General features: G+C 37.9%; 1 protein-coding gene across 1 annotated transcript in view; it reads right to left on the bottom strand.

The window, feature by feature from the left end:
• Positions 1-16,381, bottom strand: part of GADL1 (glutamate decarboxylase like 1) — a 169,400-nt gene that overhangs the window by 123,858 nt on the left and 29,161 nt on the right. The window contains exons 2-6 of the mRNA XM_032159142.2: positions 12,380-12,552; positions 7,826-7,952; positions 5,505-5,595; positions 1,453-1,559; positions 610-725 (exon numbers count right to left, since the gene is read on the bottom strand). Of these exons, the coding sequence (XP_032015033.1) occupies positions 610-725; positions 1,453-1,559; positions 5,505-5,595; positions 7,826-7,952; positions 12,380-12,552 (614 nt within the window). The remainder of the gene's footprint in view (positions 1-609; positions 726-1,452; positions 1,560-5,504; positions 5,596-7,825; positions 7,953-12,379; positions 12,553-16,381) is intronic.

Here is a 16,381-nt window from a genome sequence, read left to right as displayed (position 1 = left end):
TCAAGGTTACTCAGATAGTAAGTGACAGAGGCAGGGACTGAATCCAGGCAGCCTAACTCAAAGCCAATGCACTTATCCACTGTCTGACCTCCTAATTTAGTGGAGAGTAAAACAAGAGATGGAGAACTGCAGCAACATCTGTGTGTGTGTGTGTGTGTGTGTGTGTGTGTGTGTGTGTTCATTGTTACTGTATATCTTTTCCCTGGAAAACTAAGATACACATCCCTTATATTAGCCAATCAAAGCAACCATTTTACAAGGAAATGTGAGTAGAAGACATAGCTGAGATCCATAGTGTTCATCTAAGTACTAACGAATTAGACACTCAGAAAAAAGAGAGTCACAGAGATAGCACTTTCAAATTAAATATTCTTTTCTTAAAATGTTGTTACAGACTATAAATTGTAAATAAAGGTAATTGTACAAAATTGGACCAGGCGTTACAACATCAAACTCATTAGAATTTACTTTGGAATGAAATACTATGTTATACTTCAGCATATTAGTCACATGGGTATAGGACAAAATCACATTAGGAGTCCTCAAACAAAGCCCTCTTAAATATACATTCTCAGAAAATCTATATTCAATACCAAAAATAATTTTTACCTCTGCAGATGTGAAAAGGATTAATCTTGGGGAACCAGACAGCCCCTTTTCCTTAATATCAGGACAATATTTGTATCTAGCTAAATTCATTGCATACATATTGGACACTGAGCCACCTGCAAAAACAAAATTAAAATGGCATATTTATAGCATGAAGTTATAGCTCGCAAAATGCTGAATACAGTGGAAAGCATGAATGGCCATGACTGCTCTAGCCTAATGAAAAATCACTGTGAAAAGCACATGAACACCGACCTCCCTGCTCCCATTATTCTGAATATTTTATTACATACCCTAATCTCTAATTCTAGAACTTTTATTCTTAGAAAGAAGATAAATTTTGGTTTTTTCCATGACAGGCTTTTTTTCAAACCAAAAGTCTCAATCTGTGAGCTCTGGACTTAGGGCCAGTACCTAGGTCTCCATAGTTAATATTCTTTGTCACCTAATCAATAAAATTGAAATAATATTTGTTGGTCTCTGGCTACAAAAAAGGACTACAGGATAAACAAATGTAATTCAGAAATATTCTCAAGTAAAATTTGATTTAAAATTTAGAGGACTTATATAGCCCTTCCAAACTTCCAGCATCAAATCGATTCATTTGGGTTAGATATAAATCCTAAACTATAGGCATCTCATTCATTAAGTATGTATGTCATTTATTTAGCATTAATACAAAATATTATCACTCTGGAGAAAGGCATAAGCTAGATTTTCTGCAAGTATAATTATTAATATCCAACTTTTTGTCATGTATAAATCTGCAAGGAGTTGTTCCTCATGAATAAATTTTTACGTGGTTGTATTGGAAGGTTGATATCAATAACTAATTGTACTCACCTGGGTTAAATATTCCATCCCCTTCTTTCCAGCCAATAAATTCAATCATTTTCTTCAGAACCGCTTCTTCCACTAACAGAAACACTGGGGACACCTCATACGTATAACTAGATAGATATAAAAAACACTTCACTTCTATGACTAGAGTCAAAACATTCCTTTGGTGTCCCAAGAAATGCACAAAGAGTTCTATTAAACCAAGTGGCTGCTGAAGTGTAGGCAGTCTTTGGAAATTTATCCACTGAAAATAGAGAATTACTCCATTAGTGACAGCACTAGTCATGGTTAGATAAATGCCAATAGCTTGTGGCCTTAGGGATCTGCAAGCTGCTGCAGCAGTCTTACTTTCGAGAAAAACCTCAATTCCATGAGGAGAGATAAAGGCAATGCATTTGCATTCTATGTATTAGCCATGAGCAGTGGCCATTTCACTCTGTGGATGCTTGAAACACTGACTTGGATGCTGTTGATGGTCAAAGAAAATCCATTGTCATGGTAACCAGGTTTTATCAGATTACTGCCATGAGTATGCTAACAGTCCCCTCTAGATATTCTAAGTGGACACTACTCCACCTGAACCAGGGTTTCCTCTACTATACTCTGTGTCTGTATAAATGAGGAGTGTTCTGTGAGACATCTCTTATGTGATAATTTTACTGCAAAGCACTACCCAAATCCCTTGTCAATGAAGGATGTGTTGCTCCGGGCTGGAACGCTGTTGTCAGAGCATTGCTGTTTTAGCCCCTTTAGAGATTGCCTCGGCTGCAGGGAGCTACCTCCTCCAGGGTCACACCTCTTCTTGTGGTGGTCTACACCTGATGGCTGCTGGAGATGTAAAGGCCTAGCTGTCTGGGCCCAACTCCAGACCCCTCATGAAGGGCCACTGTGGTTCCAGAGATCTCCGATCATCAGCCAAGATTTGTCATGGAGCCTCCAAGGCAATTTGACTCCTATCCCTGCCCTTTCTTGCATCCTCCTCCTCCTTCCCCAGGTCACTCATGTTGATCCCAAGGGTACTCCTTAATAAATGTCCCACTCACTAAACACCATCTAGACCAGCATTCCTGGGAACCCACATTGCAATAGTCACCATGCCTTGTTTGATAATGTTTGAGTATCTTCTCTCTCCAGACAACTTGAGGGTGACTACGTATCTATGATCTCCTTCTCAATTAAGGGATTACATTAAATTGTATCTGAATAAATGTGTACTCTAAATATGTAAGTTAAACAGACACATTTAGATTTATAGTCACAGAATTTAATGCAATTATTTTAACATCAGGAAAGGAAAACTTTGGATTGAGGCATAAAAGTTGGTCACCTACTATGTATCACCTACTATTTATCACCTACATGTGTCAACTCTACAGATGTTATGCCATCTTAAAAATAAGATAGATTCAGCTGGGTGCAGTCGCTCATGCCTGTAATCCCAGCACTTTGGGTGTTCAAGGTGGGTGGATCATAGGTCAGGAGTTCAAGACCAGCCTGGCCAAGATGGTGAAACCCCATCTCTATTAAAAATACAAAAATTAGCCACGCATGGTGGTAGGGGCCTGTAATTCCAGCTACTTGGGAGACTGAGGCAGAGAATTACTTGAACCTAGGAGGCAGAGGTTGAAGTAAGTGGAGATCATACCACTGTGCTCCAGTCTGGGCAACAGAGCAAGATTCCGTCTCAAAAAAAAAATTCTTTTAAAGATAGATTCTGTTTCTTAACCATGTTATGAAGCCAGTGTACATACACCAAAAGTATGAAAAAAGCACATATATTTATGTGAACCTACAAATATATATAAAATACTCTTTCATAATAAAAAATGTATTAAGCCTGTCTTTGAAAACTGGCTCAATTATAAACCTAGGAATCAGCCTGGAGGTGGAGAAGACAAGACAGAACACACTCATGGGTTGGCATATTTTGAGTGGATGGTTTAGCTTAGCAGCAATTTAACACTTCTTTAATCTGAAATATTTAGAAATTTTTGAACTCAGATGAAGAGTTACAAAACCTGGGATATACAAGAAAAGATTGAAAAAGGTGTGTAATTTTACTGTCTCTCCTGACTTACCCTCACTGTAACTGATTGTAACCTGGTATCTGCTGTCATCACTCCATCAAAACCTCCCTAAAGTTGCCAGTGACGTCCATGTAGCTAATCCAGTGGATGCTGTTTAGGCTCTTAGTTGAATATTCAACAACATGTGACACTAGGCACGCTCTCCTCGTGACTGCCACAGCTAGCCTTTTGGTTTTTACCTTCTATTCTCGCCATTATAAGCTGACCCTGTTCCTCCTAACCATTAAATGTTAGATGTCCTCAAGGCCCAGTATTGAGCCTTCTTCTCTCCCCACTCTATACTCTGTCCCCTAGGCAGTGGTTCTTTATCTTGGCTTCCCATTGAAATCACTTGTTGAACTTTGTAAATATATCAATGCATGGGGCACAGCCACAGAAATTCAGATTTAATTGGCCTGGGTTGGCACCCAGGTATCAATACATTTTTATAAAATTCTCAAGTGATTCTCATGAATAGTCAGGGTGGTGAATCACTGACATAGGAAATCTCATCCACGTCCACCATTTCAATTACCATAATTTCACTGATAATTCTTAGGTTTATACCTTTCATATAGACAACAGAATTCCAGGCCCATATATTTCTCAGCTTAGTTCCTATGCATTCTTGGATATTTTAAAGTCACTGCAAACTGAAATGCCCACAACTGAAAATGGAATGCTTGCTCTTGCCTCCTTCACCATATACTTGAAAACCAGTTCCCTCTCCCAGTGCTTCTTATTTCTATGAATGATATGACCATGAACCTAGCTATGAAAGCCAGAAACCCAGGCATTGTCCCAGAAATGTTCTCCCTTTTACCATTATTTCCAAGATGTGTATCCTGTCCTTTCTGTTTTATTTTTTGAACTCATTCTTTCCTGCTGTATTCCTATCTCTTCTCTCCAAGTCCAAGCTACTTTCCTCTCTCACCTGACTAAAGCAATGCCCTCCGAATGGGTCCCCTCCAACCTATTTATATTTTTAGAGATTTTTTCAGTAAGCAAATGGCACCTAGTGATTTAGAAACCTTCAATGGCTTTTTGTTACATTTAGAAAGATTCATAAACATGGTCACCTGGGCCCTGTATGTCTGGCTTCTATCTCTATCTCTCTTTAGTCTTATTCTCCACTATAGTCCTTATAACTTTCTCAGCTATACCCACACTGACCTTTCAGTTCATAGAGAATGGCATGCTGTGTCCTGCCACAGGGCCTTTATACACGTCATTCTGTCTATTTAGAACTCATCCCTCACCTTATCACCTAATAACACTTATTCTTCAGTGTCAACTGTCACCTTTGCAGAGCACACTCTCCTGAACTTCCAACTAGGAAAAATTGCCCCATTCATATTAATACTTAGAACACTTTGTACTTTTCCTTCAGATGAGAGTTTGGATTTTACATTAATTTTTGTGGACCACTTCGATTAGCATTTTTATACCAGATACTATGATCCATGAGGGCAGAGTCAAGATTTATTTATGTTCAATATGTCTCTCCGTCACTTAGCACAGAAAATGACTTTTCATGCAGGAACAAATAAAAAATTGCCTAATCCACTCCGGGGACTGTTGTGGGGTGGGGGGAGGGGGGAGGGACAGCATTAGGAGATATACCTAATGCCAAATGACGAGTTAACGGGTGTAGCAAAACAACATGGCACACGGATACATATATAACAAACCTGCACATTGTGCACATGTACCCTAAAACCTAAAGTATAATAATAATAAAAAAAAATTGCCTAATCAATTTTCTCATCTGTTAAACGGAGATAATAATGACTGCCTTTTCCATCTCATGGTACCACTATTTAAATCAAATAGCTATTTGAATACTGATAAGTATCATAAAACTATTCCATTATTTATGATGGCATTATGCAAAAGAAACCATTAAATAGAAATTTTTGAAATAAAATTTCATCTACTTAAAGTCTCTAATCCATGTTTGGTGTGAAATTTCTGTAGCATGGCACTTACACACTTGGATTCAATGCTTCGGTCATAAATCGGGCCACCAAGGAGTAATAATCAAGTCCAGCATACAATTGGTTGAAAAATCTTGGGTGGTCTGTAAATTTAAAACGGAGTATTCATCTATGCAGCAATAAAAAAAAAACTACTGATACAGCATTAACATAAATGAATCTTACAGAAAATGAAAGCAGACACACACAAAAGAGTTATATATAACATAATTCCATTTATATGACATTCAAAACCAACAAAGCTATCTAAGGAGAGATGGCGGTTAGAATTCTAGGTACTTTGTGGAAAGAATTATGGATTGGGAAGGGACTTCAGAGAGCCTCTGGAGTGCTAGAATTGGTCTATATCTAGATCCAGGTGATGGTTCCATATGCACAGCTATGTACAAATTCATCATGCCGAGCAATTAAGATTTCTGCACCTTACTGAATATAAATTATACCTCATTCTAAAAAAAAATCCCAAACAGGATCATGTACAAGGAAAAACATGTTGAAGACCCATCTTAGAGCCCTTTCTACTGATCAACGTTTCTAAGTAAAATCTGAATTGTCTTTTAAGAGCTTTGATTTACTTGCTCCTCTTTTTTACAACCCAGACCCAAACCAGGACCTTTAAATAATTATTTGAATGCTATTTGTCCAAGGATCACAGGGTACTACCTTTTTTCTGAAAATATCAATATTAACTTCTCACTTCATATACATTTCACTCACAACAGAGTTCACCCCAGGCTACGGCACTGAGCAGCCTTTTCATTTTTCAGATTGGACCCATGCGACTGGCAGTATATAGTTGGAGTAAGATGTGACTCACTATGCGGCTTACGTACACTTCTGATTCAATTTGCTTCAAATGCAATCGCCTTTAAGAGACAAACAACGTCTTGTTCCAATTTTAAATTTTTTCCCCTCCTGTAAAAGGTCTCATAAAGGTTCTTGGCTTTACACCATGTGAATAATCACACCATACACCCGGCTAACTGGCTTGACATTCTCAATTGCAGGAAGCTCAGCATGACAGAACAAAGAGGCAGGAGTTCTATTTCTACATTTGAGTATTTGGGAATCATTTTATTTGGTGACCTCTCATTACAGCTTACAGCATCTGGTTTTAGTTTGTTTTTTTTTCTCTTTAGGGGTTCAATAAAAAAACAAGTCTCAAAAGAAAATGTCTTTTCAGCTTAAACATGGAAAACTTCCTCTGATCTGGCAAAAAAAAAAAAAAAGGCATTGCTACAAGTAATTTTAATAAGATTTTTTTTAGTTCTGTGTTAATTTATGATTGATTTCCATGGTAACATGGAAAATATCCAGTAAACTGAAAAATCTACTGCATTAAATGTCATTCTACACTTTTGACATGCACTGTAATAATAAATACCTATCTCTGCTTTTGAAATGCTAACTGAGTTTTTGATACCTACACCAGACTTTCCCAAAGGAATATAATCCAATTATTTTAGCCAGAATTTCACTATGTTCTTTCCACTAAACTTAGTCCAGCGCCAGAATTTACAAAGTAATGTCTGTATGGTCTTAAGCACTAGATTACCTTTACATTACACTGAGAAATATTTTGGAAGATTATTCTCCCATTTTTGACACTTGTTCACTGGATGAACAGGATATTAATAGGTAAGCTGGAATGGTGCCTTAGTGTAAGATTGACATCCCATCACTGCACGTACAAAGTTCACAGTAGTTATGACATCACTGTGAAATAATCTCATCAAAAACTTGGAATGTATTCATTTGTCTTATATCCATCTAAGGGCTTTTATTTATTTATTTTTGATACAGCCAGATTTGATCAAATAGTTTGGCAATTACCAATTGCCAAGAGTTAATCAGTGTCTTCCAGATAAATCTATTCCTGTTTCTATTAAAGATACCTTTTGAACACTTTTTTTGCATACTCTGGGCCATCAAGATTTAAAATCCCTTAACAAATTTGTATAATCAAAATACTATTTGCCAGTTTGGTCTAACACAAGAAATGATAAGTAGCAGTGATAATATATGATCTTGATTACAAATAGTATGTGGGGGGGGGTTGGCAAGGAGAGGAGGATATTTACATACAAACACTAACACCAACAGTTTTCCTATGAACTTATCTTTGGCCTTGGCAATGAATCTGGATTAGGGATTAAAGGGACCATTGCAAAAACATCAGAACTACTAATTTTTTGATCCAGATTTCTTGTTCCATAAACATTGCTATACTCAGCTTTGAGAGGTAAATAAATGCTTTACAAACATAAGAACTTGTCAGAGGTACAGATCAAGGAAGTAAATTCAAGTTCTTACTAGTTTTGACGCTGTAGCGAATCACATCCCGACAGAGTTCCAATAGTTTATGGAGTGGCTCGCCTGAGTCTCTCATCTCCAAATCAAGAAGCTGTTTCAATTGTTCAGGAGGCCTCCATTCACACACCTGGAGATTCAACCACAACACAAATTGAGTATCCACTATAGCCAGGTATTGAGAGGGTGTTACAAATGTGGACTCTACCATTACAAAGCTTCCAGGCAGCACGTGATTTGAACATGTAACTATAGTTCAGACGAAAAGAACTATGACAGTAATGTAGATGTTGATGGGACCAATGAGGGGTGCCATCTTAGATTTGCAAGGTCAAGCGAGATTTCCTAGTGATACTGCTATCTAAGTTGTTAACATAGAATAAGAGTAGAGTGAATCAAAGTTTAGGGAGGTTCTAGATGGAAGTGACAGAAGTAGCAAAGATCAAAAGTAAAATTAAAAAAGATAAAAAATTCGGATCCTACGGCATATCTGTAAAATCAAGTACGTTTGTATGGCTTGAACATGGATTTTTGAGAAATGGAGAGGAAATAAATAAAACAGGAATGCTGAAGCAGTTTTTCTCTCTGCGAGTACCCTGCCCTATGCAGTCTGCTATCAAACCAGCAGCCAGAATGATCCTCCTAAACTTAAGCCATGGCCATTCCTCTATTCAAATACATCTCATGGCTCCCTATTTCTTTCAAAGTAAAACCTGAGGTCATTTCAAAGACATAAAATGATCCTTTACGATCTGTTTCTCCTGGCTTCATTTTTCCCCTAGTCTCATCTGGGATTACTTTCCTTCTGGCTAACTCTGCTCCTGCCACCCTGGCCTCCTTACTGTTCTTAACTACACGACGGATGTTCCCATACTGGGGTCTGTACTGTCTGTGCCCTCTGCCTAGAATGTTTTTCAAAATATCCTCATAACTGAATCCCTCACTTATTTCAAAGCTTTGCTCAGAAGTCACTTTCTCAACAACAGCAATCCCGACTCTCTTACCTAAAATTAAAATCTACCCACTACCTCTATCAATCCCCTTTAACTTTTCCTACTATTCCTTTTTACAAAGCACTTATCACCCTCTGATATACTGTTACTTATTGTATCCTACATAATCTCCATACAAGCAGATCTGTCTTTTTGCTCACTGATCCCAAGTGACTAACACAGAGTCTGCACATAATAGTGCTCAATAAAGATGTGTTGAATAAATGAATGAACAGAGATAAACAAGGCTCAGATCATAATGGGCTTTATGTGACATATTAGAGTTTGGACTTTGCTCTAAGGAAGCCATTTAAATGTTTAGGACAGGGGAATGAAAGGATTATATTTGTGTTTGGGGCAATAGCTTTAGTTATGTGGAGATTCCAAATAAAATTTGAAATAAGAGGTTGCTGTAATAAGCCAGGCAAGAGAAGGTGATGATCTGGATGACTGTCAATGCTGTATTAAGTATGTAGTTTTTAGAGATATTTAAAATGCAGAATCACTAGAACTTGGAAATCAGTTAGATTTTGAGGGTGAGATGAATGAGCCAAGGATCATCCGGAGGTTTCCAGCTTGGACACAAGATTGGATGGCAGCAATGGGGATAGCAAGAGAAGGATCTGGTTGGGGTGGTAGGGATGATGAGGTATAAGCATGTTTAGGACAAGCCACCTTCAGAATATCCAAAAGTTGTATAGCAGTTGATCTGAGGCTCCTACAAAACATTGAGGACAGAGTTCCAGGGATACACTATGATAATATAACAGTAGTTGATGTGACTCAGAGAGAACCTACAGCAGAAAAGAGAGGAGCAGAATCTTTCTGGGCATCACCAACACTTACAAATGGGCATAGGAAGAGGAGCCTGCCTGTATTGTGGAGGGCATGCCAGAGAGGTAGGGAGAATCCTAAGAGTTTAGTGCTACCATAACCAAGAAGAAAGAAGACTTTAGGAAGGCGATGTTCACCACTGTCAAATACTGCTAAGAAGCTGAATTAGATAAAGACTGAAGTGCTCATGGAATTTATCAACAAGGAGGTGTTCTTGGCAAGAGCAGCTTGACTTAGAGAGGTGGGGGCGGAGGCCAGATTGCTTTGAAGTGAGGATGTAGGAGGTGAAGAAATAGAAGGAGGGAGGGAATGTAGATAATCTCTAAAAATTTTGGCTGTGGAGGGGAGGAAAGAGATAGGGAAATAGTCAGGGAGTGAAAAGACTGGGAGGTTGGGGGAAGCAGGAGGAAATACCAAGTTGTGCAAGTAGTATGAAATTAAACTCTGATGCTATAACCATGACAGGCAGAGGTAAATTGGAAATGCCTGAGACAAAAGGAATGACTACTGGTGCATTCAACAACATGGATGAATCTCAAATGCATTTTGTTGAGGGTAAACAGCAAGACTCAAAGGCTACTACAATACTATTCCATCAACATGACACTCTAGAAAAGGCAAGTATCATAGGGAAAGAAAATCGGTGGTTTCAGGGGCTAGAGGAAAGGTGAGAATTGATTAAAGAGGTGCACAGAATAGTTACAATCATATAACTATTCTAATTAAGATATAGAACAGTTCCATCATATCGTAGTAATAGTTATGACTTCTGAAACTCATAGAACCACACTCCAAAGGGGTAAATTTTACTGAATGTAAATTATAATTCAGTTTTAAAAACTGGCTGATGAAGAATTTTCTACTAATGAAACTAGCAGTGATCATTGCACCAAGCTTGGGTATATATCTGCAGGCTGCCTTTTAATGGTGCTCTGTTGGATCTCAAACAAGGTAGGCTAAGTTAGTGGTATCAAAACTTCACCTCCTTCCCCCAACTCTAGCATAGCTTTCAATCCAACTTCCCGTGGGTAGCCTGCACATCTATTACATTGTAATTGACTTGTGGTTCCTTAATTGACAACTTAGGATCTTAAGATCTTCCATTTCTCATCTTATTAGTTCCCTGTGTAAGCCCTCTTTTCCAGGCAAAAAATTATCCCCTTGCTGTGTTAAATACATCTTGTCCTTTTGCAATGCTCTTTCCATTACTGACCTTCCTGCTTTCTTCCTCCAGAAATGAGTACCCTAACGCCAACCATTCTCTTCCCCTGCCACTGCCCCCCAAAAGTCTCACTTGCCCTTTACATTCCGCATCTAAGCTCAAAGTACCCGCTCCTGAGTGAAATCCCAAAAATCTGCTCCAGTCTCAAAGCATTTATCACATCCTCACTGGGAGCCCCGCTGCCTTTTCTAATGAAAACATAACCTTCCAATTAGATTATAAATTCTGTTCAGAGCTGGACCTTTATATTGTCTTTCTTTATATTCTCTAGGGCTGAATATAAAGCTTTAGTCATAGCTAATACTCAGTTAATATTTAATGACTAAATGGCCAATTAAAAAAAACTGCCAAAGGAGCAGTGTACTCCAAAGTAAAGCAGGTCCAAAGTATTTCACAAGTACAGAGAAGACCAGAAATTATGTAATTATAAATATGCTCTCTGGGCAAATACCAAACACCATCAGGATTTTGCCTTCCAAATTCATGCATCAATCTATTTTCCTATTAGTTTTCCCAAAGGCATGTGATCAAAAATTCAGAATCAATATCACCTCACTTTCAAAATCTTTTAAAAATGATATTTATTTCTAACTAATATAACTGGAATAAAAATCTCTTCCTTACATCCATTTGTTGATAATCCACCTCCAACACGAAAACCAATGTGATAAAGGTTAATTCGGTGATTTTAAGAGGCATATGGAGTAGTTAAGAGTGCAGATTGTGAAGTGAGACTGCCTGGATTTTAGTCCCAGCTCTGATACTTGTGTATAATCTTGGGCAAGATATTTGACCTCTTTGTGCCTGACTTTCTTTCCCAGCTCTAAAATGGGGGTAATAAATAGTATCTGCCTTTTAGCGCTTTTGAAAGGATTAAATGCATAAGGAGTAGTCCTTAGAACATAATAAGTACTCTGAAGAGTAGATGCCATTAGCAGCGGTTCTAATATCAATGTGAATTGAATTTGAGCCTGATTTTGAAATCTGCAACCAATAATTGCTACCAGAAAGGAGTCAGACTTAACCACCTAAGATTTCTAGGCTAAATTTAGACAAGCTCTTGAGAAGGACCTTAAGATAAATTTAAAATGTTTTCACATCCTTTTCTTTTGCTTGATTTTCACGAGCAACATGAAGAGTATGCACTAGAAAATGGGGAGCAAAGAGCATTAGAGAGTTGCATAAGTCAGATTAGCAGGTTACTTATCTACGTTATTATCTAGGGTGCAGGGAGTTTCATCCCTGTGCTTCAAGTCCTTATGTGATTAAACTCTAGGGTCTCAGCCAATCTTCCCACGAATGACTGGCAGAGTAAGGAGTCAACCCTTCAAGGACAGCAGGAATTGCCTGAAGGACAGCCTATACTTTTATATCTAGACATCCTTTTGAGACAAAAGCATAGAAGAAATAACAATTTGGCCTTCCCATTTCCCTTATATTCAGCCATGCTGATTTGGGGAACATCTATCTTTCCCATTTCTGCAATTTTTTACAGGTTTTAATTTTTACCTTCTCATTGACATCTGTAGCTTTCAAAACCACCTCTTCCATTATTAGCCTACAGGCCTCTTCAACAAATTTTTCTCCAGCTTTTGCATCTGTTGTAGGACCATTCAGCACAACCCCATCCACAAGAACAGCATTCTTCTTACTTGGAATCATCTCTTGTTGATCAGTATCTCCTGGAATCACGCAAACAAATTGTGTTTGAGATATAGTCTAATTACATCACATAACAAAGCACAGGTGACAAAATGCATCACTATCCCAGCTTCAAATGGCACATCTTTTAATACATGAAGGCATCATTTGAGGTGTTGAGCTGACAATTTCTTATGACACACAATGGTATGATAGAGTTAAGGAAAATTTTACAAAGCTCACAATTTATGGATTAAGTCAATCTGCCTTATTATATATGTTACTCTGTACTGGGCTGAGTTAGTCATGGAGTATATGACCCTCTCATTCAGTATAATTTCAGGTCTGATGAGGAAAGGTACCATTCACATACAACAATTCCCATGCTAGATGGTGTTTGAAGTTGGAAAAAATGTTTTCCATAATTAGAGAGTTGGTTCACAAACCACCTACCCCTAGGAGAGAGTAAATATTCATTGGCATTTCTACACATGCACGAATGATTAAGTGATTTCCCTAATCCTTTCCTCAGAGACAGCCATCACTCTACCACAGGAGAGTTTGAGATGTAGGAACAGGAGTTAGGCATTTGGAGAAAAGCATGAGAAAAAAGCCCTTCAGATTTTATCTAGAATTAACACCTCCTCTATGCTGTCAGTATCCCCTTAAAATATAAATAACACAATATAATACAAGAGTTGTTTTAACTTTCAGAATCTGGTGCATTGAGTGGACAAATCCTATAATTAAGGTAGCAAGCTTTTGGCTTCATTTCCTTGTACTGAGTCCTTTAGCATTTCTGAGCCCTAGGATGAAGCTTTGGGCAGAGATAAAGAAAATAACACCTGTCCTTACACAATTTGTTTTCCTCAAGGAAGAAATAATGCATTTCCAGATTGAAATAACAAATTGAATTTTATAAAGATCCATCATGTATTGGATGTATCTGAATTATGGAGGTATCTAAGAGGGATCACCTGGTCACCTTCAACAAAGTGAATATTGAAATCTTCAAAGGCAAAGAGCTAGCTGCTTTCTTCTTGAACTAGCACACATGAATATGTTTCTCCAAATGTATGTCCCCTCTTCCTTTAGGTGTATGTAGCTGTTGGCCAATTTCCCTATGAACTAGATTACAAAGTTTACACAGAAAGTTTTATTTTCCATTCTTGCAGCATCTTGTTTAGCATCAGGGAGTGTGGAGGAGCCCAAGAAATGTAAATGCAACCCATTTTACTCATTCTTGCAGTCACCTTTTAAACACATGTACCAAAAGATCTTCGTAAACATAATAAGCCCACGTCTGTTTCATGCACACACACACACACACACACACACACACACACACACACACTCTCTCTCTCTCTCTCTCTCTCTCTCTCTCTCTCTCATAATTTGTTAGGGATACCATATTTTCCCTTTTAACAAATTATTCCTTAAAAAGCAGCAGCGATATAAACATGTCACTAATCTTAATTGTATGTTTTAATTCTATGTTTAAATGTTCCTCTATATTAGATACTGCTTTGTCCTTGAGAGCCCCTAATTTTTCAGCCATTTTCTACATAGAGAGTGATAGAGGAAAGAAAGCAGCACAATGGTTTGTTAAGCCTGTATTAAATGCCTTTAAACTTTTCAACCTTGCAGTTTAAGCACAGGCAAAAGGATGAGACGGAACATGTTCAAGACTGTATATGCCAATCATTGACTAAATGTTAAAAGTCAACATGAAAATCTATATCTGAGAAGAAAGGTTACTACCTACCCAAAATAGCCCTCCACAAAAATAATTCTGGCAACTCAATCCAGATATTCAACCAATTTCTAGCACAAGCTTTGATTCAATCACATTCTCTTTTTCTAATCAGTATGTTTCTCCACCTTATAATGTATATGTTCATTTAATTGTTGAAATTTACAGAAACAACTTTTAAAGTACTTTTCAGCACTGTACCTCACACAGTGTCTTCTATTTTAAATCCATCTTAAATATTCCAATGGTCTACAAAAAATCCTTCTAAATATATGTATTTCAAACACTTCTACTCTTAGTGAGGGCTCTAACAATATTAACATTTATCATGCCTTAGATTCCACCTTCTCCTCAAAGTTAAATGTTCTGATAAAATTCTATGGCTTCACAAACACTTTAATTCTGTTATTGGCAAACACAAATGGTGTCTATGAAAGCACCAGATAAAAACGTTACAGGAAGATCCCCCAGTTGGGGAAAGATGGAATCTGCAGCAAAGGATCAATCTTTTGTCCTCTCACTGAAAGAGAAGCCATTCAGAGCTCCAATGATGAATGTTAGTTCCAGCCTTCACTTTCACATGAAAGGAAACATTTAACATGGTTTAGGGCCAAATGTTGAAGCCCTAGAATTGAGCTTTTAGATGGAAATGCTCTGCACCTGAAGGTACTTTCCTCTCCTCCCAAATTTTTTAGGCCCTAAAAATAGAGTAAGAAAGAGAGCAATTATTCCAGGAACTCTGGTTATGTGAGTAGGCAGTGCTATTATTAAGCACACAGAAAAAGTTAAGGTTTTTTTTTTTTTTAACCTCATTAGTAGGATTTCAAGCTTTTATTACCCAGGGAATAACAGCAGCTCTATAGCCTGCTCAGTATGTTTCTCTTTCTCTTTCTCTCACCCCGTTCCGTGTGTGTGTGTGTGTGTGTGTGTGTGTGTCACACACACACACGATAAAATAAAAAATGTCAACACCCACTCGTAACCAGAATAGCAGTGAAATTTAAATTATCACTGTCTTCACACCAATGAATTAAAAAAATCCACATAATTCACACAATTATCTAGGAGAAAATACTATAAAAATCTACAGAATTGGGTCTAGATTATGTCTTGTCTTTGATAGACACATTTTATTTTTATAGCCAGATGTGATAATGTGCCTCTTTCTCCCCCAGCATTTGCCCAGGTCAGAAAAGGCCCTCTGGAGATTCTAGAATAGGTCAAGCTCTGTGGTCTCCTGAGGAAGGATATTCAGAATTTTCATTCTAACCGCTAGAGTTTATAGTGGCTCTTAATGAAGTCTTTCAATTTGAGGAATCTTCCATGAAGATTATACCTAGGATATGACTGCTTTTCATCACCCCTACTTTTACTACCTTAGTTCAAACCACCTTCATATGCTAGGGTTACTGCAGTAGCCTCCCAACTAACCACCTTTCTCCACCCTTTCCCCTCATTCTCTGTGGACTATTCTCGACACAGTACCTCCTACGTTCCCTTGAAAAGATAAATCTGATCACATGATGACTCCTCTGCTTAAAGCATTCAATGACTCCTCATCAAACTAAAAGCTAACATCCTTCTAATAACCTCAAATGCCCATTTCCCTATCATCTCATGGACCTCAAACCTCATCTTGTTACTGTCCTCCAAGCTCACACAGCTCTATCATCTGTGGTCTTTTCACCATTCTGATTCTTTCCTTAAACATCAGTTTCTCAGGGAGGCCTTCCTTGACCACCTTATATGAAGCTGCAACCACCTCTCTGCACTACTTTCTCTGCTTTGATTCCAGAGCAGTGACTACCATGGGACATATAATACCCACGTAAATTTATATATATATATAATTTTTTTAAACATCTGTCTCTCCAATAAAGGTTAAGCTCTGTGAGAGCATGAATTTGTGTCTGTTGGTTTCACTGTTTTTTCCATAGCACCCAGAAAGTGCCTGGCAGTTTATAGGAGTTTGATGAACATTTTTTGACTATTAAATGAACGAAGTTCTTCCTGGTTACTTCAACCAACCAGTGATAATGTCTTCCTCCTCTGAGATGCCATCGCAGGTTGTCTGTATGCCTTTCTGAACTGATAGCACAGCAAGGAGACTGGACCTG

This window comes from Hylobates moloch, unplaced genomic scaffold (genome assembly GCF_009828535.3).
Source record: "Hylobates moloch isolate HMO894 unplaced genomic scaffold, HMol_V3 SCAFFOLD_8, whole genome shotgun sequence".
In the NCBI taxonomy this organism is placed as follows: domain Eukaryota; kingdom Metazoa; phylum Chordata; class Mammalia; order Primates; family Hylobatidae; genus Hylobates; species Hylobates moloch.
This window is presented reverse-complemented; position numbering and strand designations above follow the sequence as displayed.